A 26,388-nucleotide genomic window follows, 5' to 3' on the forward strand; every position below is an offset into this window, starting at 1 on the left:
TTGAATTTGGGGTAACCAGAATAGAGGGGCAGATAGAATGCTGCACTGTCTTTTTCAGAAACATTTTTGATGTGACAGACCGTAGCAAAAACAAGAAGTCCAAATCAATGTTCTTAAGAAATTAGGTGCATTTGATCAGTTTCATAGAAAGTGAGCTTTCATTTACACTGAAATTCTAAGTGCTTTGTTAACCCTGGATTTTTTTCCCCTCCTCGCTCCAGTTCACTGAACACATGTTCAAAAATAACATTTGCTAGTGAATAGCAATGTAAGCCGTTCTCTCTTCTTCTTTTTAATTTAATTTTTTTTAGGATGAATGCCATAATTTTATTAAAGTCTTCGTCCCCAGGAACGATGAGATGGTGTTTGTCTGTGGAACGAATGCTTTTAATCCTATGTGCCGTTACTATCGGGTAAGAACCAGTGCCCAAACCAGTAAGATTGATCCTTGCCAAGATTCAAAGGGCATTTCGGTACACTTCAAAGATTTCCTATCAATGTTGCCATTATCTTTGTCATCCTATTTTGTCTCCAGGGAGATCAGAGCACAAATGTTCATCATTCTATCCACACCCAATCCCTTTATTCTCACAACAATCCTGCAAGTTAGATTACAGTGGGAGAAATATGAACCAACTCACATTCCAACCACCTACTGAGCTTCACAGCTAATTGGAGATTTAAATCTCCCAAGTCATCATCCAGTTTTCTAACCACTCTGTAGTAAAATCTTGATTTAACAGACCACTCAGAGGAAGCAGTTCTGTTAAATCCAAAGTATCCATCATTCTGCAGATGCATTACACTATTATTGGACCTCTTTCAAGGGCTCAGTACCGCAGCCTCCATCTTGTCCCATTGTCCATCCATAAGTTGTCATCACGGCTTGTGGATCCTTTCAAATTAACATAAGAGCCAGCAGCCAATGTAGTCCAAAGGTTCTCATTCTTAAAACAGCTGACAAGGTGGTTCCAATAAGCCAGTCTACTTCCAGTCCCACTACTGTTGATTCATTAGTTCTGAACCTAAAGGAAGCATCTATCCATCATGGATTGTAGCCTTGTGGATGCAAATACTGCTCCACTGTGTGGTTCCTTGAGCAATATGTCTTCAATGTTGTAGGAGACATGAGATCAGATGAGAGATTTAGATCAGACTGAATGAAGCTGCATGGTAGCCTTTCAGTTTGGTCCCCTTCAGATGTGCTGGATTTTGACCTTGCTGGCTAGAAGTTATGGAAGTTGAAGTCCCACATATCTGGAAGATACCACTCTGAGGAATGTTGGTGTATGAAAACCTGATTTTGCTGGTCTATTGCACGGAACTAGAAAAGCTGAAATGGCCTAACCAAAAAAAATGTGTATTTCTTCTTCAGCTGAATACCTTGGAGTATGATGGTGAAGAAATTAGTGGCTTGGCAAGATGCCCATTTGATGCCAAGCAAACCAATGTTGCCCTCTTTGCTGGTGAGAACATTTTCTTCTAATGGACCACATTGATAGATGATACAGAAAGTGCAGTGGGAAGGCCTGTGACATCACTGTGTCTCGGCAGTGTTTTTTTAAAAAAAGAAGTTAATATACCTTTTGTGGAATTAGAAACCATTTTGTAAGCCAGATCTTGATTCATTTGGTCTGTTTTGCTTTATAGTCAAATTCTAAGAGCTGTGAACCAGAGTAAGCTCCAAAAGGCCTATACTTCAGATTTTTAAAAAGACCGATCTGACTTTCTTAATTAACTTCAGCAATCTGAATGAACTGGAAAAAAAACACATTTTACTGCTTCTGTTGTGAAACCCTTGGAAGTCAGAGCTCAGATGATCTCTCGTAAATCACCCAGAGAGTTGGATTCCGATCGGCCCCCTGCTCACTCTTTTTATTAGCTGTTTACATGAGAAATGGATATGCGGTAATAAAGCTTTCCCATTTCCTGAAACCGTAGTTCTGTCCTGCAAGGCATTTTCTTCTCAGCATTCTGATGAGCCTTCCAAGTCTAAATTAAAAAGTATGAATAAATATATAAAGTGATTGAGATAATGGCAGGGTGGGGGAAAAGCGAAATGTAGAAATATATAAATAGCTGTTGACAGAGAAGATAACAGGAGCGATGCAGTAATGGAATCAGAATTCTGCATCATGCAACAACTGAACGCTTCCCGTGTGTTACTGTTCTAGATGGCAAACTCTATTCCGCCACAGTTGCAGATTTCTTGGCAAGCGATGCAGTTATTTATCGAAGCATGGGGGACGGGTCGGCATTACGAACAATAAAATACGATTCCAAGTGGATAAAAGGTACTTCTGCTGAAAGTTGAAGCATTACCTGCAATTTTCCCTTTCCAGTAGCCTTTATCCTCAAATTATGAGAGTTTAAGTACATTTTCTGGATCATAATGATTTTCCTGAACAAGTCAACTTTCTGAATATTTGAATTTTAATCCATTGTTCCCAGACATCCTAGATGGGAGCCGTACTTTTTTGATTAACGAAAGGGGGAGGTTCGTTTGCCCTCTTTCCTTGAAAAGGCTGGATTTTTTTTTTTCCTGTGGGCCACTTAGCAATCAACAGCTCTCAGACTGCCTGCCAAGAAAAACCATTCTTGTTTCCTCTCTGTTACCCTTCCACCAGCAGGCAAAGATAGTTTGATTCAGAAAGCTGTTGGTGTTTCAGCGGGCTTCTTTGCAGAAGCTAAGTTTTTCAACAGCTTGGGTTTAATTTCTTTTCTACTTTTTTAATTGGTCGGTGTGTATGAATTGCACTTTGAATTGATTTGTGCTCATGTTTTCATTTTAATTCTGTGGCTTTTTTTTTTTAATTTGTGCTTTGGAGTTTTGCTTCTAGATTCTATAGAGAACTGTTAATCTCTAATACTGTCATAGCTTTTACATACACGTTATAGGGATATATTTATTTTTTTAATGTTATCTCTTCTGCCCCGCTCCCACCTTGCTTTACAAGAATTTTTTTAGGGGGAAGGCTAAAAATACAGTAAACTATGGAAACCAGTACTGGTTCATTATTAGCCAGCTTAGAAAGCATATTTGGTAAAAAAAAAAAAAAAAACAGGATACAGATTAAGTAAATAAAGAATATTGAGTTGTGGGTCATCTCTAAGTGCTCACCCATTTCCAGCTTGGTAAGTCCTCAAATGCAGAAACTTCCATTACAAAGGAATCACTGTTTAGAGCAGTGTTTTTCAACCTTGGCAACTTTAAGATGGGTGGACTTCAACTCCCAGAATTCCCCTGCCAGCCATCCTGGCTGGGGGATTCTGGGAGTTGAAGTCCACCCATCTTAAAGTTGCCAAGATTGAAAAACACTGGTTTAGAGGATTGGTTATTGGCCACCCTACTGTGGAATTGACCTTAAACACTTCTGGAGGGTGCCAGGTTGGGGAAAGCTATTATAAATTACAGTGATACCTCGGGATACGAACGCCTCTGCTTGCGAATTTTTCGGGTTACGACCAGCTCTGGCCCCAAAATTTTACCTCGGTTTGCGAACTCCGCCTCGGGGTACGAGCCATTTTCCGCCTGTGCCACGTGGTCCGCGGCCATTTTCTGCCCGTGCCACGTGGTCCGCGGCCATTTTTCCGCCCGTGCCACGTGGTCCGCGGCTGTTTTTCCGGCCCTGCCGCGTGGTCCGCGGCCGTTTTCGCGCCGCGCCGGGCTGTTTTTGCGCCGCGCCGCGCCGGGCCGGGCCGTTTTCGCGCCGCGCCGGGCCGTTTTCGCGCCGCGCCGCGCTGCACCCGGCCATTTTCGTGCCGCACCACGCCGCGCCCGGCCGCTTTCCGTGTGGTCCGTGGACGCCAGAACGGATTAATGGTAATTACATTGAACCTTATGGGAAATTGCCTCGGGTTGCGACCAAATTCGGGCGGAGGGCGGAACGGATTAACCGGATTTACATTGAACCCTATGGGGAAATTTGCCTCGGGGTGCGACCAAATTCAGAGGGCGGAACGGATTAACCGGATTTACATTGAACCCTATGGGGAAATTTCCTTCGGGTTACGACCAACTCGGGATACGCCCAGAGTCACGGAACGGATTAAGTTCGTATCCCGAGGTACCACTGTATAGTCAATCTTAGCTATAGGTAGTTGAAACAAGCCAGGTTCATTATGGTCTGAGTTGGCTTACTTTGGGTCACCGCCTGGGTTCAGATGTAATTAGCATTTGTGCAATTAGCGATTGGTAGCAATATCCAGCCATCTCTATGGCAATATAACACAAATGGCTTTTTATTGCCAAAGCTACGGCTGGGGGATGCTATAAGCCACTAGTGCAGAAATGCTCAATGCTTAGCTGTAGCTTTCCAAAAACCCACCGCTTCCAAACTTCTCACAGGAGATGAGAAGACGCCATGAGTCTCAGTTCAGTGCAGCTTAGTCTTGTAATAATCAACTCTTTTGTTTTACTAAATCAAAATGGGGCCAGTGTGTAAAAATAAGACTTTTAGACTTCTGTGGAACTGTCTTCCTTTACTATATCTGGGAGAGTCCCTACTTTGAGTAGTTAGTCATAGAGACATCTATGATTGGGCACTTTAGAAACTCTTAATTAATTAATTAATCTCTTAATTAATCTCTTAATTAAAGTACTTAACCCATTATGGCACATTAGCAAATTTCTCCAGGAATCATTTCTTTTATTTCCCCTGCTCTTTTTTCTTTATTATTGTAAATTTAAATGTCTTTAAATGGTACGTTATGTTCTAACCTGTAAGTTGGAACAAAAATAAATAATAATAATTTATTTTAAAATGGTAAAGGCCACAATTCCTATACACAGTTACCTGGAAGCTCCTATTTATTCAGTGAGAATAAATCTCCTGATTGAACCTCTATAGGATCATTCTGTAAGTCTTGTGTAACACCGAAAACATAGTAAATCAACTGAAGGCACATTTTTCTTCATGAAAACAGTATTTTCTTTTATTTTTTTAATGTGCTTGATACAATTATAAGCATCTTGTCTTCCCAGTCCCAATGTCTTGGTGCACTGACATGAAAGATCCACCAGCTGCAATATTGATGGCCAAGCTCTTCTGCTCCAAACTTTCAACATAGTACAATCCAAAGCACAAACCCTACTTTTTTTTTAATTTGGCCCAAGAAGAAAGCCATTCTCCCGCTCCAACCAATCAAGTCAGCAAATGAATGAAGCTGTAGTAACAAAGGCTGGAGCTGGAGCACAATTCCTCTGAGGCCTTTTTACAATCCATTAGCTAACATTAAGAGTCTTACACTTTTGCTGGAGCTTGACTTCATCCATAGCTGGATGTCCTAAAGTGCTTTGAATAACCACAGCAAAACTCTTGGCATCTGCATCTTTTGAAGCATCAACAGAACTTTGTTTGTAGCATCAGAAAGGCTCTAACAAATAGGAAGAGCCCTACTGAAACAGACTGAACGCCTAGTTAGTCTGTTCCTACAAAAGCCAACGGCCCCTGGGAAGCCACAAGACAAATACAGTCCAAAAAGCTCATCCTGCTGCTTTCCTCCTGCAGCTAGTGTACAGAGGTATTCTACCTCTGGTTCTGAAAGTAAGGCACCACCACCAGGACTAGCAGGTGCTGATAGCCTTTTCCTCCACAAGTTGTTGTTGTTGTTGTTATTATTATTATTATTACTACTACTACTACTACCACTACTACTACTACTACTACTACTATTCACATTTGAGACCTTCCAAGTTGGTGACTGTCATTGCATCTTGTCAGTTGCCTACATTCAATATGCTTTGTGAAGAAATATCCCTTAGTCTCTTCCATTGCTTGCCTGAGGAGTTATGAAGGTTAGCAAATCCTACTCTTTTGAGTTTTCTATGTGCCAACTTAGCAAAGGTGGACACTTAGTCCCCAAATACATGAACTGCACCCCCTGAGTTCCTGGTTCAGTCCCTTTCATTTCCCATAAAAATTGGTTTCAGGTACCAAATTTGCGGGGAAGGTCCTGTTATCTGAACCAATCAGAACAGCACTAGACTAAATAAACCAATAATTGGATTCTCAGTTCCTGATTCCATTGGTCCAATGAGCTGAACATAGTCTATACATCACCTGGCAGCAGATGTCTAAGGTTCAGCTAAGGACTTTTTCCAACCCTATCCAGAAATGACAGAGATTGAATCTAATCTCTGCTTTCTCCATCCACTCTGCTTTCTCCATCCACTCTGCTAGTGTCAGGCCTACAAGGTACACCAAATCAAGAACTGACTCCACAGGAAGACTGTAACTATACTTTATTGAAATAGGCTATAGTAACAGACCCTTTTAAGTCTGTGTGTGCTTTATCTTCTGTGCCACTTATACCCCATTGAGTCAGGAACCCATTTACAACCCATTTAAGTTGTTTAATACAAGTGAAATTGATTCCTTGTTTGAACATTCACAACATGATTGTGCTGTCCTATAGCTTCCCCCTGTTCAACCCAATTATGTTACCTCAGATACATATAAAGAAGCAAAGGAGAGAAATAACAGAATTTCCAGATCAGGAAAGGGTTTGGTAATGACAGTAGAACCAACCCACCTTTACAGTTTTCCCAGGGTTAGTGGGATTATGCTTTAAGAAGGGAGGGAGGGAAGGCAGCCAGGCCGCCAGGCCCCCTAACAGAGAGGGTACACAACAAATATCACTGCCCTTTCTAAGACTAGTAGTAGATTCAATCAGAGTAATTCAATGTTTTTGTAAACTGTTCATGAGCAAAATGTTTTGACTCCTCTTCTTGTCCTCACATCTTTCAGAGCCCCATTTCCTTCATGCCATTGAGTATGGGAACTTTGTTTATTTCTTCTTTCGAGAGATTGCTGTGGAACATAACAATTTGGGCAAGGTAAGAGTAAATGCAGCTGCTTGTTACGATAAGTGCCAAAGCCTCAGAGTGATTTATTGAGGGCAGAAACAAGATGCTTACAAAGGTGTGACCTGTCTTCATTCATTTCTACAAGGATGATATTTTCATACTTTGGATTGCTGAAGGAGGCTGTGGAATGTCCCTCTTCTTTGTCTTTTCCTTTTTCTCTTTTAGTTGTGTGTTGTCAAAAACAGGACTTCACCTTCAGCTACATTTTGATGCCTGTGGTTGAAAAACTAAATAGGACCCCCATAGTCACACGTGGAAACCTTTCTCCTCCTCATTTTGTCTCTCAGAAGGAACATGTGTTATCTTTTTGTTTTCTGGATTTTTTTTCTTCTTAAACATGCACAAACAATACAGGGGAGACCTTAGTATTTTAAGTATTACGTATTCAGCTTAAGACAGAAACCTTTATTGTACAACAAATATTTTGAAGTAATTTGCAGTTATTTATTAATGCTCTATTTATGAGCCAGTTTGGTGTAGTGGTGAAAGCACCAAGCTGGAAATGGGGAGGCTGTGAGTTCTAGTCCCTCCTGAGGCACAAAGCCAGCTGGGTGACCTTGGGCCAGTCACTCTCTCTCAGCCTTAGGAAGCAGCCAATGGCAAGCCACTTCCGAAATATTGCCAAGAAAACTGTAGGCCAGGCAATCGCCGGGAGTCAACATTGACTCGAAGGCACCCCCCCCCAAAATTAGCTTTGGATGTAAAATTTAAACAACCTTATGCCTAATAACATCAACATTTCAATCATAGTCAACACTGATGTAATCCTCTTATTTTTCTCTATCTTTAAAGGTTTAAATATTCTAAACATTGGAGTATTCATAATCTCTAGTCAATACTGTATAAATACCACTGTGTTGAAATCATATAATGTATTACTTATGTCTTATAATAATATAATAAAACCTTTTTTTAAAAAAAGTCACATTCCCCAAGAGACATCCCCTAGGTTCCACATGCCAACGCTAGGTAGGGCTGAACTAAATGTGTAGTTTGGAAAGAAGAGAAGATGTTAGCAATACCAGTTCCATCTTTTTCTGATGTGTTTTTTCTTCTTGTCCTTTCACTCGGTCTCCCACGGAGCAGGCTGTAAGGAAGGGAGCCTTAGTTCTTACAGCGTTTGGCCCTTTGCAACAAGGTTTTGAAATTAAGCCAAGGACAAAGCTAAAGGGATATGTGCAGGTTGCTCTACCCAAAAACACACAGATGTATATGATCATAGCATTCAATTCTTTGCAAATTTTTCTCTTTAAAATGAACTTGGTTTTAGTATGGAGCCTGCTCTCTCATGCCACTATTGCTTTGTTTCATAGTTTGTGAAAGTTGGTCCTCCTCAAGAGGACAAATTGGGCCTAGGACATCCTTTTGCTGACTGCATCTAAACATAGGTTGGGCGATTTCTACAAAGTACGTGCTGCGTGCCTCCCTGTTCCCTTGAATTTTGTTCATTTTTATTGTGCCCATGGTCCTCAGAGATCAGGGCAGCATGAACAACTCCTCCTTCTTAGTCTCATAACAGCCCTATCTATTTATTTTTATATTGCTATAATCTCATCATAGCAGACTCTGGGCAGTTAACTTTGTAAGACATAAAAACCATAATAAAATGTGACAATTAACAGTAAGTATAAAACCTCATAAAATAACAATAACAATCTAACCAACCAAAATCAAAACGGATCCCCTCCATTGTTTCCCCAAATTCCTCCCAAACAGTTCCATCTTAAGTAACTTTTGAATTATCAGCAGAAATATAATGTGGATAACAACCAAGGTAAGTTGCATGGTTGAGCGGAGATACAGATCTGAATCTCCTTGCTCTAAGGCCATTATTCTTCCTACTTTGCTAAATGACCTGTTCTTTTTATTGCCTCTTCCCTCCCTCTTCCTGCTCTGCACATTGCTTTTGGGATTTCACCAGGCTTGTCTGTATGCATCCAAATGTATATGTCAAAACTTAAAAGGCCAAAAACTTTATTAAACAAAGGAAGGTCATTCTGAATCCACCCTGCATTGAGGACAGAAAGACCTAGACCAAGCTCCCTTATTTTGTCTCCAAACAAGGATATAACTATTGCCATACTGCCTAACCTTTTGCCTCTCTGTTCAGCAACTGAGGAATCAAGAAACACCAGTTGGGAATGCAAGGAGATTTGGGAATGCAAGGAGATTTCATCTAGATGCTACCTGGTTGCTGAACCATAATTAAACCATGCTTCCTTTATTTCTGTGGACTTGGCATGGGACAGAGTTGCATAAGTGAAGCTCGAGGGCATATGTGTCACACATACCCCCAAAAAAACCTTTTACCTTAGTTGTGGCCCTTAGAGCCTCTCCAAAAATTGTTGGCAATTTATAATCTTGAATATGTCAGAAGGGGTAAATAGACTGAATTAGAATTAAAGCACATGTCATGTTTGTCCTGGCCCCATCAACTTGTTGGAATGTAGCTGGTATTCCACTCAAAAGCCAAGTGCACCGTGGTGCACCTCCAGCATAAACACTCTGAAACCAATCAGTTTCATCAACAAAGTGATAGAGACAGAAAGGGTCCTGATCCAATCCAAATCAAACCAATTCAGATCTGACTTGATTCAAATATCCAAACAGGATTGTTTGGATGAAATGGATTTAGTGTGGATTTCCAAATCAGTCTCAAATTAAAACATGTTTCTTTTCATGAGTAGAGGGCTTCAAGTCATTTGATTCAACCATCCAACTTGATTTTCCAATTCTAGTTGTAGAATCAGTTCAATGGAGAGATTCACCAGATCCCCTTTGAACTGAATCTCCAAATCAAAGCTTTGCCTGCCTCTTATCTGTCTATCTATTTGTCTGTCGTAATCAAGGTTTTTGTTGTTGTTGCTGTTCCTGCTGTTCCCCTTCAGGCTGTATATTCCCGTGTGGCTCGCATCTGCAAAAATGATATGGGTGGCTCTCAGAGAGTGCTGGAAAAACACTGGACATCGTTTTTGAAAGCACGTCTCAACTGTTCAGTGCCTGGGGATTCATTTTTCTACTTTGATGTACTACAGTCCATCACAGATATCATTGAAATCAGTGGCGTCCCTACTGTTGTTGGTGTTTTCACGACACAGCTGAACAGGTGAGAAAGGAGCAACCCTACATCAAAAAGGAGCCCTCCCATTCACTACTGACACTAACTGCATTGCCCAGCTTTTTCTGACAACCTCTTCTCTGCATCTTTGGCAGCATCCCTGGCTCAGCCGTCTGTGCCTTCAGCATGGAAGACATTGAGAAAGTCTTCAAAGGGAGATTTAAAGAGCAAAAAACCCCTGATTCTGTTTGGACAGCTGTACCAGAAGACAAAGTACCAAGGCCAAGGTAAAATATTTGTGTACATGGGCTGTGCAAAGCTTCACTGGAGTGATTTGATTGAAAGGTGATTGAGTTGCCCAGAATTGCACATGGGCAGAAGACACTTGCCTCAAAGCAAAGCCACTTATCAAGTCATCAACCCCACATCTACACTTAGAGACTGAAATGTGGTGCCTCCTAGGCTTTGCATTAAGCAGATGACTTTGCTCTGTTGCTTGAAGTTCATCTGGAACCCTGTCATGTCACAACTACTCAGCACTGGAAAAGTTTTGTTTAGCATTAGGAATTCACCACATCTTGCATAGGCTGAATAACTTGACTGGAGTGCAGGTAGAGAACCATCTAAAGAAGCATGCTTTTTCAGTGCTGGAAGTAAAAAATGGAAGAGAGAGAAGGCCTCTCTGCTCTTCTTCTGCAAGATCAGGCAAGGGCCTGAAGACTCTTCTTTGTTCTTTTCCTTCTGATCAATGAACCACCCCAAATGTTGAGATAGATCTCAGAGGATGACCATCAAAGGTGAGACATCTGATGTAAGATCAGTATTGGGGATTCGAACTGCTCTACCTCTCTAGAAATTTTCTAGGAATTTACACCCTACCAGGTAATACTCTGAATGCCATCTTAGTGACAGTGTACATAACCATAAGTTGGAAGCAACACTTTAGATTGCTCTGGTTTCATAGAGCAGGTTTTGCCCTAAATCCTAACAAATCACTGTACTCCAACAAATTAACCGCATTATGGTTTAACATGATGGTCTGATTCACACAACTTGCTGAGACAATGGCTGAATTCCCAAAATACTACTAACTAAAATTACTAACTACTCAACATATTTAGGCTTAGGTTAGGTGCGTTGTACAAATCCAGCAGCGACATTCTTGAAAGAATTTGGGCTCAAACAAAGAATTTGCCTGGCCACTTGCTCAAAGCCCTGTCTAAAATGGTTCCAGAGCAGCAGTTTTCCTTTGGACCCTGATTTTTTTTCCCTTCAGCCTTTTTGCCATTTTTATTTTTTTTAAAAATCGGGAAAAATTGTTGCTTTCCTTTCAGACCTGGTTGCTGTGCAAAACACGGCCCAGCAGAGGCTTACAAAACCTCCATTGATTTCCCAGATGAAACACTTTCTTTCATCAAGTCCCATCCTTTGATGGATTCCGCCGTTCCGTCTGTCATTGAGGAGCCATGGTTCACAAAGACGAGAGTCAGGTAAGAGGGTGGGAAGGCACGGCTGAGACATGAGGCCAAATAGGCAGCATTTCTGAAATAGAATCCAACTCCAACCACTATGACACTATGACAACTACTTGGAGCCCTTCTGGACAGACTTGAGAGAAGGCTTCCAGTTGAATTTTGCAGATTCCCTTGCTAGAGATTGAGTGGGGTAGGCTGCCCTGGAAAGAAAAGAGGGCTGGATGTGCAATTAACACTCTCAAGCAGTTTCAGAAATCTTGTTAGATGTGTGAATCTTACTCCATCAATCTACACACACAGGTATTTGTAACCTGTTCATTTGGGTTCCATCACAATAAGACTTTGGGCCGAAGACCAGGATAGCTCCCCACCACAGTGAGATTTGCTTCCCAAATTTGGAGTAATGGGAGCGGCACGCACGTTGCCATTAAAAGGGGCTGGTATAAAATCAGCAAGTATTGCATCTAAAATTAAGAAATGCTCCTCAGCAAGCAAGAGGACCTTGTTAGTTGCAATAGCTATCTTTATAAGATGTTGTTTGCTCCGCTATTCTTGCAGTTGGTTTTATTTCCTAGGTAGTTTTAAAGTTAGTGTGTACATTTTCAAGTGTATCACAAGTTGGTGTGATGTCTTCTAAACAAATCTGAAGCCCGGATACAGTGTATCTTAAGTGTATGTTCCATATGAACCTACTTGAGTTTTAAAACTGGCATCAGGAACTCAGCTTTCCAGCCCCTCATTAAACAGAGATTGGTGGGCATTAATCAGATTGCTGGGTTCTCAGTTGTGTAATTCTCTCCAGGGAGCAGAAGGATCAACAACTCCCTCCCTTTCCAGTTTAGCCTCTCATGTTATCCAGTTCTAGTTGGTTTCAGTGCTACCATCATGACTTTTCTTTTTACTGTTCTGTTTGTTATTGTTGTTGCTATAATATGCTTTTATTGTTCGCCAATTAAAAATTGTCTGGAAAATGTGTTATAGTTAAAACACACACACAACTGCTCACCTTCCTGGTTCTCGCCAGGATTGTATACCAGGGGAAGGGTGATTAATACAGGTGACATGAAGAATGGAGATTTTATAGCTATTGAGCATGCTGTTTTTTTCTTTCTTTCCCAAGTACAAAATGTGTTGTACTCATGACTAGCAACCGTTAGTTGATTAGTGTTGTGGCTGCTGCTGTCAAAACACAGCCTACCCACATACAAATGGCAAAAGTTTTGATACTTCTCTTTCAAAGCTATAGAAAGCAAGCTTTTGGCGGGTGGCCTTCCTTAAAGAAAGCTGCATCTGCCCCAAATAGAATCTGCTCCCCATCATCCATACATAGATCTCCCTGAAAATCCCATCATACCTGCAAAGTGACACAGGTTGTGAAGCTGGAGAGAAGATACTCAGAACAAAAATGATATGAGATGTCTTAATCTTGACAGGTATCGGTTGACTGCCATTGCAGTGGATCATTCAGCTGGCCCATATCAAAACTACACAGTCATCTTTGTGGGCTCTGAAGCTGGAATGGTGCTTAAGATCTTGGCAAAGACCAAAGCTTTTTCTCTGAATGACAGCATATTACTGGAAGAGATTGATGCTTACAATCATGCAAAGTAGGTCTTATTTTATGAGAACTGCTCCAAAACATTTTATGATGTCCATCTTGTTTGAGTCACTTTTACTGTTCACCACCTGATTGAAAAGTGCTTCTCCTTCCTTCCCCCCACCCACAACACTTCACTCCATGCTGTCATTTCATCCCGTCTAGTGATGCCTAGTGTTTAAAGGAATGTGTGTTTGCATAATTTAAAAACATATTTTGGCCATGTTTGTGTTGAAATGAGCACGTTCTATTTCCACGTACGTATGCATGGACATGCCCCAGTAAATCACCAGTACTCCAGAACTATGCAGGTATATCAACATCCTCTTCTTATCCTCTGGTAAAAATAAAAAGTTCTACTATACTGTAGGAAAGCCAAAGAAGTCATTAATAATGATCAAGATGGTAATTGCTAATGAAATCCTGGACATTTCATCAGATCCTCTGTTTTCATAACTTAATAACAATTGGCCTTATCTAGAAGTCTAGCTAATGGAATTGCTCTCTTGAGGAACACTTTTTGGTGGTAGATGCAGGAATGAATAAAATGTTGAGGTTTTGTTGGGGGGTGGGGGGGATATTGGTTTGTCTTAGTTTGGTTTATGCTTTTTTGTCCCTTCAACATAAAAACCTCCTACCACCCAGGCAACTTGAGGAGAAGAGATGTAGAAGTTGCACCATCCACCACTTTAATCCTGGAATTGTACTTTAAACCAGTGGTTTCTCAGTCCTGTGACTATGCCAGGGCTCCCCAACATATCATTGTTCTTTGGACTGGAGGGTACAAAATTGGAGAAGGCTACCATGCGTCTTCTTTCAACTAATTGTGGTCCTCCAAACCCATGTGGGAGAAGTGCTTTTCCAGCTTTTAACAAGTTATTGAGAGACAGAGTAACCAGTGTCAGTGTAGGCTGGAGGTGATAAGCTTCAACAACTGGATTCCAAAAAAGTAAAGGTCTCAAAATTCCTGTGTCCCACAGATGTAATGGGGATGGTGAAGAGGACAAAAAAGTCATCTCTCTGCAACTGGACAAAGAGCACCATGCGTTGTTCATTGCATTCTCCAGCTGCATCATTAGAATTCCCCTCAGTCGTTGTGAGCGTCATGGATCATGTAAAAAGTAAGCCCCCTCCTTCCCTACCCGTTCATGCCATTGGTTGTGTCAAGCTTCCAAGACAGCGGATGGCCAATATCTTCATTGGTTTTGCTACAGGACTTGCATTGCTTCTCGGGACCCCTACTGTGGCTGGTTGAACCATGGGGCCTGTGGAAGAGTGAGAGCAAGCATGTTGTAAGTAGAGCAATTTTGTTTTCGGTTCTTACATCACAACCCAAAAGGTTATCAGAATGTCATTCTGCCCCATAAAATGCTTTAAACTTTAATGTACTAGAATAAGCTTTGAAGCCCTAAAAAACTTCCAGGGAGACTTTCTTAAGAGCTGTCTTCAATTACACCAAGTCACCTTAGAGACTTGCCCTCTGGATCATCTTTAACTAAGACCCAAGTGGTGGGACAGAAATCTTCACTGACACAGATTTCTTTCCATGGGGAAGTGTGACAGGCTCCTTTCATGCCTCTATTTCCCAAATTTAAGCCTATTGTTGTTACTGTTTGTTCCTTTTTAAGATTCCTGGATGCTGTTCATTTTTATGTAATTTTTATGTTTTATTTTCTTGTTTGTTTTCATGAAAATCTCTTGGGAAAAGGGAACGAAGGTGGTACCCCTGTGCTAGGTTAGCTCAAGTTGTATTTGAACTAAAGACTGGTTTTTCAGGGACAGATCCAAAGTTTATGTGGTCCAGCATCCAGTTACATACAGTGAGCAGAGACTTTTTGAAAGTCAAATCCAGGGAATGTGAATAAAAATCTTAATTCACATTTGCTTCAGAGCAGCCTGTCATTTAAGACAGTCGTTGTCCAAAACAGTACCTCTATTTCTGGCCTTTCCCTGACCTCAATTTTCATAGTTTTCCATCCCATAGTTGTGGCACAGTAGATGATGGTAGAAGGAGGGGGGCTTCCTTCCTCCAGACCAGAAGCTCTCCATGCGTGGTAGATAGAAAGATATTTTGTGAAGCTGCTTTGTCAAGAAATAGCCTATAGGTCAGAGATTCTGTTAAATAGCTTAATTATTGGTAATTTGGGTCATGGTCTAATGAGAAGATCTCTAGCAGAAGGGCAACAAAAATAAATGGCAACTGTGAGCTAACACCAAAGGCCTTGTTAGAGTTGGCCTGCATTCATTAGCTGTGAACTGTGTGTCAGGACCATATTCTTAGGCAGCAACCACTCATCACAGCATGGATCATGATCAAGAAGACTATCTACTAAAACAAGTAGATTAATGAACTATGTGAAGTTATTAGAAATGAAGCCTCCCCTTCACTTTCTGTCTAACCTATCAACCTATCTTGAGTCCACCTCCATTCATAAACAGTCAATGAATACCTATTGCAGTTCTGCATTTCTTTCAGTGATAATGTTGATGATGTCACAATCGTCATTGGTTTTCCCAACTAATGCTGTTAATTGCAGGTTGTCTTTGTTTGTTTCATACAACCACAGCATTGGAGGGTATGAGCAAGACGTGGAATACGGCAACACTGCCCAACTGGGGGATTGCCATGGTAAGTTCATCCATCTTGGACACCATCTTGAGAATGCAGCATGGTTTTGTTTGTGAGCCACACTGTGGTGTGGAAGATCATATTAATGGCGCTGAGCACTCCCCTCCCCTTCTGTTAAACTGAAAACTGTTTGATCTTGGGTGGTGGATTTCTTTGATCGTTTTTTTCCCAACCATCACGCTCGTTCGTGAAGGTCCGCAGCCACTTTATTATTATATTGATCCTTTTTTTTATTTTTTCCTGGTTTTTTACCTCCCCTTTCGGGTAGCCAGTTGTATTTTATTTTCTGATTTTCTGTTGCTCAGGCTTTGAAAATCTTTTGCTTTTCCTTTTGGTTACTTTTCACTGATTACGTGTTCCTTTAATTCTTTTAGAAATTTTGCCTACTACAACTACACCAGATTACAAAATATTTGGCGATCCAACATCTGGTTAGTTTTTTCCAATCATTTTTTTCCTTCCCCCAATTAACGAAGCTTTTCTTTCCTTCAGTTTGAACATTTTCAGCTCCCTTCCCTCCCTCCCTCCCTCCCTCCCTCCCTCCCTCCTTCCTTCCTTCCTTCCTTCCTTCCTTCCTTCCTTCCTTCCTTCCTTCCTTCCTTCCTTCTCTATCTCTCTCTCTCTCTCTTTTCGTTACCTTCCTTTGGGTGCAGTTGGCAATCTTTCACTTTTTCTTTTTTAATTTATATTTTTGCTTTTCTGCTTTTACTCATATTCCCACTGATGGTCAAGATAAAGCCAGGACTTTTTGGCTCACTCAACACTTTTCACCTCATATAGCTGCATGTTTAACAGCTCATTATTAATTGAGGTACTTCTTTTATTCACCCTCAAATCTGATCGACATAGATGAAATTCTCGTTTCACAAATGTCCACTAAGCTTCTATTCTTTCCACCCTCCACCCAGTCATACATTTTTGAATGCTAACCACCTCCTTGCCATTATTCAATAGATGGATGCCTGCCTGATTCTCCCTTTCTTTACTTCTCCTATGTCTTCCAGTTCCTTTATAGCAAATACGCATTTTCCAAAATGTGTATTTCTGTGTTTGAATTGTGTTGATTTCTGCAATAGTTGGAATGCATTTGTGCTAATAGATTATACTTAGCATTATATATTCAGAAGTTATACTTGTGGTTGTTTCTTCAAAACAACAACTGTAGAGGAAGTAGGAAAAAGAGTGGGTAAGTTGTGATCTTTTGAGCCACTGGGAATGTACATATACCAGCCCAGGAACCGTGATTCTTTTCTGATTAGTCCTGAACTGCTATTGGAATGATTGACGAGCTCAGATAATTTAATTAATTAACCATATATAAAGCACCCACCCTAAGCATCCCATTCTAAGCATATCTTTGATCTCTTAACACTTGTTTAAGATGAGAAACTATACAGCAGTATTTAAAGAAAAAGAAAGATCTGCCTAGTTTCAGTACTGAAATATCTAACTTGAGTTTAGTGACCAAAAAGTCCAGTGACCTTTAGCCTTATCAGGGTCGACCAGACTCAAACCCCAAAGTCATGAATCCTAAAACTACTTTTATTGTAGAGTTATAATAACAGAATCTTGCAACTCTGAATGTGCCTCCCCTCTCCCTTCCGTTATCCTAAAGATAACTAGACAGGGCCAAGTCTGAGTTGCTTTCCCAAATTCCCCATTTCTGCTTTGGGTTCAGATTTCTCTTATCTGACCATTGCCTTGGCTGCGGCTCTTCCTCCTCTTCCTCAAAGTTATTCTCACAGCCCATTACATGACCTTCGATTTGGGGATCGTCCCTCAGATATTGAGATTTTCTTCTAAGATGCATTAATTAATTAATTATACCTACAAATCCCTGCAATCCATCCTCTACCCAGGTTAAAGCCCCATTTCTGCCCTCAGCTGTTGCAGAATAGTGCTGGAACAGCAATGCACAGAGCACAAAAAATTTCACTTGCTAGCTTGAATTTTGATGACCATCCAAATACTGCCTCTATCCTGGATGTTTCACATGGAACCACAACAAATGAATGCCATAAGGAAATTGAATTTATTTACTCCCTTGGACATGATGCCATAGTTTTTAGGTGCCTTTTATAGTCACAGTTTTTAGACTATAAGCCTTGGACTATTTTATGGCAACTCCCACATAGGCTTATGCTAAGCCTGGAGAAATTCAGTCTCTGACATCTACTTGGACAACAGTCATGATAGGAAAAGGCTTACCTAGAGGGTGCCTGCCAGCAGAAGTTGACAGTCGTGGGAAAAATGGATAAATAAATTAGATTTTGCCTCTTGACATTGTCCATCTCATTTCAAGTAGCACAGTGTAATAATGACAATCCATTGTATTTAACCGCCTTTCTGAACTTTAATTTTAGTCTGATTTGGACATTAATTCATAAGAGTGGCATAGTACTTTATTGTCTATCCTTTTTTTCATACAATTCCCATTAAACATCTCCCTCTAAATATTATTTAGCAGCCATTGAGTAAAACCAGCAGTGGATGAGGGTGTTAAAAAGAAAAGGAAGAAAAACAACTGTAATGCACATTAATAAAAATCTGTTTGCCACCACAGACATGGCGTTATCCTCAGCTTCCATTACCACAGTGGGAAGTATCCCAGTTATCTCGCCCAAAGTGATTGGTTCCTGGAAACCTAAAGTGACTGGCTCTCGGAAATTTGTAGCTCAAGATGACCCAAACACTTCTGATTACTCTGAACCTTTATCAGGGCTTCCAAAGGGTAAGGCCAAATCAGGGAATCTATTACAGTTGAAAGGAAACCTGATACCTCCAGCAGTTTTCAAAGATTAAATCCATAAGCTTGGTACTGGCTAAATGGGTACGCAGAGTGGCCTGTGTATAGATCAAAGGCAGAGTGACATAGTGGCTAAAAAAAGAACCTAAAAGGTGGAATGTGGATTTGAGGGGACAACCAAGAGACAAGATGAGTTTCATAGTTTGTGTCAACCAACTGCTGTTCTTTCTTTCCCCCCACCAGTCAATATTCTGAGGTTTATTGTTGTTTAGTAGGGCCATGCATGCTTCTAAAACAATTCAGTAGAAGTGTGTTGGATCTTGCGTTAGCACAGCACAAGATGCCTAAAAGCAGCTGCATCATTTTCAGGCTTATGCATGAGCTTGAAGTAGGATGCTGCTGCTTTAAGGAACTGAGAGGCGCTGTACAAATAGGAAGTCATGTGCATGTTTGCTTAAATGCAAGTTCCACTGATCTCAGATAAACAGTGTGTCCTTAGGCTGACCAGCATTCTACTGCCTTTCACTGGCTTTGTTGCAGTGGTGTAATAAGGTGGTTGTTCTAGGCTTGCTGGTCATGAGTTACCTGCAGATGGACTCCACTGTCGTCTAGGGAATAATAATCTTTGGTCCCAAAATGACAGAGTTCTTGGATACCTTAAAAGCTCAACACAATTATTGGGGCCTGCACATCCGTACATTGGTTACAACCTGTAAAGCAGTAAGACTTTAAGATGCCGAAGACCCCTTGAATAGATATTTCTGGCAGAAACAACTAAATGTTAATGTTCAAAATGCCTGAATTCATCCTAGGAACAAGTTCACCAGGTCATCATTGTTATTACTAAAAAGAATTTAATCTCCCTGCTCAAAGACACAAGCATGTTGAACAGCATGTATTTATGAAGAACAGGTGTGGCCATATAGATGTAGCCAGGATCTATTTTGACAACCCAGTGTGTGCTCATGGGGGGGGGGGTGAGAGAGAGAGAAGGCAACCTGCAATTCTACATATATTCCAGTACCAACAATGTGGGATGAAATGCCTTACACTCAGATCAAAATCCAACCAACCCATGATTTTTTACTAAAGAAGAGAAGGTAGTTATTGTAGAATCATAGTTAGGCAATACAAGTCAGATAGAACAGACATTGGCTGAAATCTCCTTTCTGTCACTATCTCCCTAGGATGACTGTTGACCTCTATGTCTTGGTCTCAGACCAATCAAATTGTGAAATTTGATGACCCACAACTGGACTGCCATGAAGGCAAAAATGAGACCACTGTCTCAACCTGCTCAAGATACAATCTGGACAGAGGTCTAAAGTCACTAAGTCAGCTTCTTGTGTGGGCACATACTCAAACCCAGGCCGCCATTATCCAATCACCTAAACTGCCTGATGTTTGCATACCTCTCAGGAGACAGTGCTTACTTGCACACACTTATCCCTGTTTTCTCCCTCGTTTAAATTATCAGGACCTTGTTTGCATTTTGTTAGTCACTGGAACGTATCAGGTTTCCTTTCAAGCCTTCTGACAGTGCATTCATTCCTTTGCTTCAGGTGTTTTATAGCTTGAGCGTCCTTTGAAATCAATCGGTCTTTGTCCGGGTTTACTCACAGGCTCTTGATCATACTTGGTGGCACTTCTTGTCTTTGCCTCTCCCATCCTTATCTCACCCCTTCTTCTGCACAAAGCCATTCAAATCAATAACCCTGAACACATCTAACTCTCTTCAAAGGCCTTGCCTCTAACAAATAACAACCACAATAATAATAATGCTCCTCTTCATTTTAAGTTTTCCACCTGGTATGGAATAACACAAGTAGATGCATTCTTCCAAACTAACCTTTTCTTAACAGAGTTATCTCTGTGGCTGCCTTAAAATAAACAATAAAACTGCTGTCAGAAAAATGTGTAAGCTCCAATATTTGTATGTTAATTGACATTTTAATTATTCTTCCGATCTAAATTAGATGCATTCTATATTTTAGAAAAAACTAATACCTCTTATTAAACAATCGCTTTTAAACTAGTATGAGATTCCAAATGTACATTCCTTACTCGAGCAAAACTATAAAAATATGAAATCTTCTTTTTTTTAATCTGCAGAGAACCTAAGAAAAAGTTACAAAACATTCCAGTTGGAGGAGAACCATAGTTCTATCGATGCAATGAGCAAATTATGCAGTTTTTTATATATATTTGCATAATCCTATCTCACATTTGATTTCCGATTTATGAGTCAGGCAGGGAATTGAGAGAGAAATCCTTCCATGAGTTATTAATTGCAGTCTGGCAGAGTAACACCTTCTAACCTCAATTTTCCAGCAGAAATTGTTAAAGTTAATAACATACAAGCTACTATTTGTGAGTCTTAAAAGGAGACTTGGGGACAGAAAGAGAGTAGATTGGCAGAATATCGCATGCTGAAAGTTCTCCAAGCTAATCAACCCAAAGGTAGAAGTCACATTTTGTATCGAAAGACAGACTGAAGTCTCTCTATGTTTGCCAAACCCACTAGTTCTGAGAAACACTATAGGCAGCTGTGGAAGCCTCACACCAGCCCTCACTTTGCTCTGCAAACTAAAAACTGAAACCGTCTCTCCAGCACCTTCACAACAGTGCCCTGATTCTCTACTCTGGCCGATTGTCTCTCTGGTGATAGTTGCTTCCCTTGAAGTTAGAGGACTAAGAGCAAAGCAACCACCAGAAAGAAAACGGGTGGAAAACAGCTGCTGATGTTTTTATGTCCTTCACGGCGCTGCTGCAAGGATGATAGGTGGTATTAGCTCACTCCTGTTGGGCATTTATAACTAAGAGTTAGTTCACATCTCATCAGCTTCAGATAAGTGCCTGGCATGGCTATGAAATCCAGAGCGTGAAACAGTCATAGAGCAGGAATGCTCCTTAGCGCAAGTGCTCTTAGTCAAAGAGTAACTCAAGACGGCTGTTGGTTTCCCTGCATTGCTTCATGTCCGCAATCAGTTTTTGTTGACTGGCTAAGAGGAAGGAGCCCAGAAAGAATGTAGGATGGCCACGTTGCAGCTCAGAGCTAAATGCACATCTGTGCCATCGTTATACCCTGCCCTGTTGCTAATCTCACAGCCCAACATATGGTTAGTGCAGTACTCCTGAAGAAGTGGATATACTGAACTAGGCCAAGTGGGCAAAAGCCTTGACCTGATTGAAAGATGAGGCACATCATCTCCACAATTTAGAAGGTTGGCCCAATGGGAGTAAGAACAATGGGACTGTTCTTATGAAACATAAGTGGATTTGCACTGTGCCATTCGTTGCATACACCCAACTCTTTTCATAGGATAGACAGTATTACCTTGTAATGTGTATGTGCGATTCTGGTAGCAAACACCAAGAAAAATCCACTACACGCAAGAATAATATCTCTAGGAATAGCAATGATTGGACTTTTAAAGATTAGTCTTAAACATGTTTACTTGGCACTTATGAGGGCTGCTTCGTATCTTGGACACACTTTCAGCAAGATCAAGCCCTTTCAAAATCCATTCCTTTACTTCCTTCCACCCTAAACATGAAAACAGGGAGCTGTGTTAGATCATGTCAGTTTTATCTTTAGTTTGCACCTGGGATGACTAGCTGGCTGGACTGAGAGAGAGAGAAAGAGAGATTTTAAGCCGTAAGGATTCACCTATGTATTTCATGATGCATATCACCATTGGAATGCAATTGGGGGTTTCCTTGTGGAACACCCCCTTGTCAAAAGTGATGTAATTCCTTGTTCCTGCTCCAAGGACTATACCTTCAAGATGTCAAGTTTCTGTTAGGGGCCCTTAGGATTGCAGCCTGAAATAGCAAGTTTTGTCTCATGATTTGATAACCCAAAATACCCTCTAACCTGCCCATCATGTGTGTGCTTGTCACAGGTGTGAGGTGGGAAGTCCAGTCGGGTGATTCCAACCAAATGGTACACATGAATGTCCTGATTACTTGTGTCTTTGCGGCTTTCCTCCTGGGAGCGTTTATTGCCGGAGTGGCTGTTTACTGTTACCGGGACGTTTTTGTGCGGAAATCGAGGAAGATTCACAAAGACGCTGAATCGGCCCAGTCCTGCACGGATTCCAGTGGGAGTTTTGCCAAACTGAACGGCCTCTTTGACAGCCCTGTGAAGGAGTATCAGCAGAACATTGACTCACCCAAACTTTATTCCAATTTGCTGACAAGTCGCAAAGAGCTGCCCCCGACGGCTGACACAAAGTCCATGCTGATGGTGGACCACCGAGCCCAACCACCAGAACTGGCTGCTCTTCCGACCCCAGAATCAACTCCTGTGCTGCAGCAGAAGACTTTACAGGCAATGAAGAGCCAGATGGACAAGGCACAGAACCTCAGTGCTTCAAGAAAAGAAGCCCCCTTGAAGAGTCCTCAGTTTTTTCCCTCCAGTCCCCCACCCCATTCTCCTTTAAGTCATGGACATATCCCCAGTGCAATTGTTCTTCCCAATGCCACCCACGATTACAACATGTCCTTCTCCAATTCTAACGCACACAAAGGGGACAAAAAGATGCCGAATGTGGACCACCCACTCACTAAGTCATCAGGCAAAAGAGACCACAGGCGATCTGTGGATTCCAGGAACACCTTGAATGATTTCCTGAAACATTTAAATGAAACCCCTAGCAACCCCAAAGCCATCATGGCTGACATTCAAGTGGCTCACCAGACTTTAATGTTGGATTCCATGGGCAACGTGACAGAGGTCCCCCCCAAAGTCCCTAACCGGGAAGCCTCTTTATATTCTCCTCCATCCACCCTGCCACGAAATAGTCCGACGAAACGGGTGGATGTCCCCAACACACCTGCAGTACCAATGACCTCTTTAGAAAGACAAAGGGGCTATCACAAAAATTCTTCCCAGCGGCACTCTATATCAGCCCTTCCTAAAAACTTAAACTCCCCAAATGGGATGCTGCTGTCCAGGCAGCCTAGTGTTAACCGGGGAGGATATATGACTCCCACTGGGGGCACAAAGATGGACTACATCCAAGGGACACCAGTCAGTGTCCACCTGCAGCCTTCATTGTCTAGGCAAAGCAGTTACACAAGCAACGGAACACTTCCTCGGACAGGGATAAAGAGGGTGCCCTCCCTAAAACCAGACGTGCCACCCAAACCTTCCTTTGTTCCACAGACGCCTTCAGTCAGACCACTGAACAAATACAGTTACTAAAACTTGCCTAATCAATCCAGAGCTTGGGGCAATGGTGCATTGGAAAGACTCTAACTTGCTTGTCATGGAGGGCATGGGGGGAACCAAATTGGGGGGCAAAGAGGCTGTTTTAGCTCCATCCGCTGGTTTTGCCTGGTACAGCTGGCCCACAGCAAGACTCCACTTGCTAAACGCATTACAAGAAAGGAAGGGCTGGCCACTGCATTTCTTGCGTTGGGAGAGGAGAGACGTAGCACAAAAGGACGGGACTCCGTGGCCACTTCAAAAGAGCTGTTTAGAGTACTTAGGGAGGAAGCAGATCCGTGAACAAAAATACTTGAAATTAATAATAATTGAAATAAGAATAAAATGGGGTTTGTTTTTAGACTGCCATACTGTGTAGTCTTCCCATGAAATGTGAACGTTTTACTATGTATGCATTCGCCTTGCCTCTTGCACAAATATCCGAAAAAGAAAATGTCTCAATAAGTATGTTGGTTAAGAAGCCACGTGCTGAACTTCAGTCTCTAGTCCAACTGTAGCATTTTTATTTTTGCCTCCAAAGGATGACAGTTTGTTTTATGGCACAGATAAAAGGGGGGCGGGGGTTCAACGGGGGGGGGTGTGGGAGTGAGTGCATGCAAGTGTGTGAGGAAGCCTTGAATCCTAGGAGGTACTCAATTCCATTGCATTGTCTGAATAGGAATGTTTACATTTGTGACAGAACAAGAACCTACCATTGGCTTCAACTCTGGTACTCTTGCCTTGCAAAGATGCACTGCAGATCTCACGCACCAGGCTTTGTGATATTGATTCTGGCATAAGACACAACTAGGTTCAACGTGAAACAGGCCAAACATCGGTACTCAAAGCCAGGCTGCTATAGAGTTCGATATCTACTTTCCAAATGTCGTTTTAATGGGTTTCCATTGACCCAGCCCCTCTACTTAGTTTACTGTCCTTCCAAACGTGAAGTGCTGAAGCCATCCAGTATAGAGGGTCTTAATTTTCCTAAATTTCAGATACATCTTCACAAAAGAAAAAGAGGACATTCCCATGCAGGAAAATACCCAAACGTCTGTTTTTCAAATGCAAAGAGTTGCTCCATAGCTTCCTGCAGTGTTCTTCCGCCATCTGTCTTAAGTTAACGGGAAGTAAAGGAGAAACCCCACTGTTGTCTTTTATGTATCTAACAACATGTACAGGAAAAGCCTAAAGTGGGGTAAGAAGGTACGTTTGCCATTGTGCATTTCTGATAACTGCTTACATCACTGTAAGGAGATTCTTCTCACTTTTAAAGAGCTCTGTTGAACTTAATGAGTATGTTCCCATAACACACTAAGCCAGCATTCCCTAATGTGGTCCTCCAGATGAGCTGGGACTGCGACTCCCAATAGTCCAATCTAAGCTGACGTACAATTCTGGGAGTTGTGGGTACAACACATCTTGAAGACACTAGGTTGAGGAAGGGTCACTAAAACAACAATAGGTAATTAGTAGCTCTCCAGATAGCACTAAGCTACAAGTCCCAACATCCCTAGGAAGCATAGCCAATAGTGAATGGTGAGGGATACTGGAAGTTGTAGTTAGTAACGTCTAGTTGTCTACCCCCACATGAAGTTTTGTGGCTTCTTCCCAGGTTTTGAAACTCTGCCATTTCAACATTTGTGGTAAGAACCAGCCGGTAGAAGCAATGCTCTCACTGTCGTAGCAAATGTTGGCTTTGGATGTCATGTGAACACACCCAATATACAGTATGTTCCTAAGTGAGGGAAGATAAATATGACATTATCCCCATAATACAGCCATCCTCCAATGTCTTAGCAGGATCCATCCATCAAAATTCAACAGAAGCACAGCCCATATTTTTAGCTTGTGGTTTCTCTGAAGCCATGCCAATAACAACACTACTGTAAATATTCTATGTGTGAATTTACTCAGATCTGTGCATTTTGTGCCTTATTCACAAGAATGATTTTTTTTTTTTAAATCACTCAGTACTAAAACCCTGTCAAGTGTTCTCTGTAATGGTCCATCATAAACCCCTGAGTGCTGTAAGCTCTCTGCAGTTCCAAAAACATGAAAGGAAGGAGCAGGGAGGGAAGGGATTAATATTTTCTGCAGAACCATTCATTATCCATGAAAAGGTAATCTATAAGCCAAGGAAGGAGCAACCTTGCTGGGCTAAACATTCAACCCTGAGTTGCTGGAGAATCAAACTGTTACAATGGGAAATCGCATGAGATTTCTAGGATAATACAACCCAGCCGAAGTTGCGGATGGTCGTTTGCTACAGGGTATGTTTGTAGCTGACGGTCAACTCAGATGGGGATCTTAGTGTGTCTATGATGTACCACCATTTGGCTGCTGAACACTGCAGCCCACCGATAGTTAGCAGGTCAAATGACTTCCACGCAAACTATCTGTTTCTATTATAAGTCAAAACAGAAAGTATGTTTTTAAAGGGATCGTTCTTTAATATAGACAATTAAACTTTTTCGATCCGTACGTCAAGCGTTACTTCTCCCCAAAATACCACAAGTAATTCTCCTTAAAATATCTCAATCTTGCAACTAATACCTTTAAAAAAAATTTTTTTTAAATCAAATGGCAAAAATGTAATTGACGTCACTTTACAATTATTAATGAGTAATACATACTTGTGTAAAACTGAAACATAAATGTTATGTGAACCCAAATAACTTTTCTGTAACATTGTGCTGCCTCGTTAGATGGTAATGTGAGTCATCTCAGTATTTCTGTTGAAACCTCTAACATTCGACATAGTCTTTATTCTGTTAATTTATAATTTGTGCTGGGTTTTGTT

The 26,388-nt window shown here is 41.3% G+C and overlaps 1 protein-coding gene across 11 annotated transcripts in view; it reads left to right on the forward strand.

Annotated features, from left to right (window-relative positions):
* SEMA6D (semaphorin 6D) overlaps positions 1–26,113 on the forward strand; it is a 129,794-nt gene extending 103,681 nt beyond the window's left edge. For 4 of the 11 annotated variants that reach the window (XM_088148551.1, XM_088148548.1, XM_088148550.1 and 1 more), the window contains exons 6-19: positions 312–413; positions 1,376–1,466; positions 2,175–2,294; positions 6,750–6,838; positions 9,757–9,974; positions 10,082–10,213; positions 11,261–11,416; positions 12,835–13,008; positions 13,979–14,119; positions 14,213–14,290; positions 15,536–15,627; positions 16,002–16,058; positions 18,191–18,358; positions 22,279–26,113. In XM_088148551.1, coding sequence (XP_088004677.1) covers positions 312–413; positions 1,376–1,466; positions 2,175–2,294; positions 6,750–6,838; positions 9,757–9,974; positions 10,082–10,213; positions 11,261–11,416; positions 12,835–13,008; positions 13,979–14,119; positions 14,213–14,290; positions 15,536–15,627; positions 16,002–16,058; positions 18,191–18,358; positions 22,279–23,582 — 2,922 coding nt within the window. In that variant the 3' untranslated portion in view covers positions 23,583–26,113. The remainder of the gene's footprint in view (positions 1–311; positions 414–1,375; positions 1,467–2,174; positions 2,295–6,749; positions 6,839–9,756; positions 9,975–10,081; positions 10,214–11,260; positions 11,417–12,834; positions 13,009–13,978; positions 14,120–14,212; positions 14,291–15,535; positions 15,628–16,001; positions 16,059–18,190; positions 18,359–22,278) is intronic. The other 7 variants (XM_088148552.1, XM_088148555.1, XM_088148553.1 and 4 more) reach the window with 7 other exon arrangements.
* Positions 26,114–26,388: the final 275 nt, after the last annotated feature.

The sequence above is a fragment of the Python bivittatus genome, unplaced genomic scaffold (assembly GCF_059951505.1).
Source record: "Python bivittatus isolate LINGU-HERP-01145 unplaced genomic scaffold, Pbiv_v1 ctg000530_np1212, whole genome shotgun sequence".
Taxonomy (NCBI): domain Eukaryota; kingdom Metazoa; phylum Chordata; class Lepidosauria; order Squamata; family Pythonidae; genus Python; species Python bivittatus.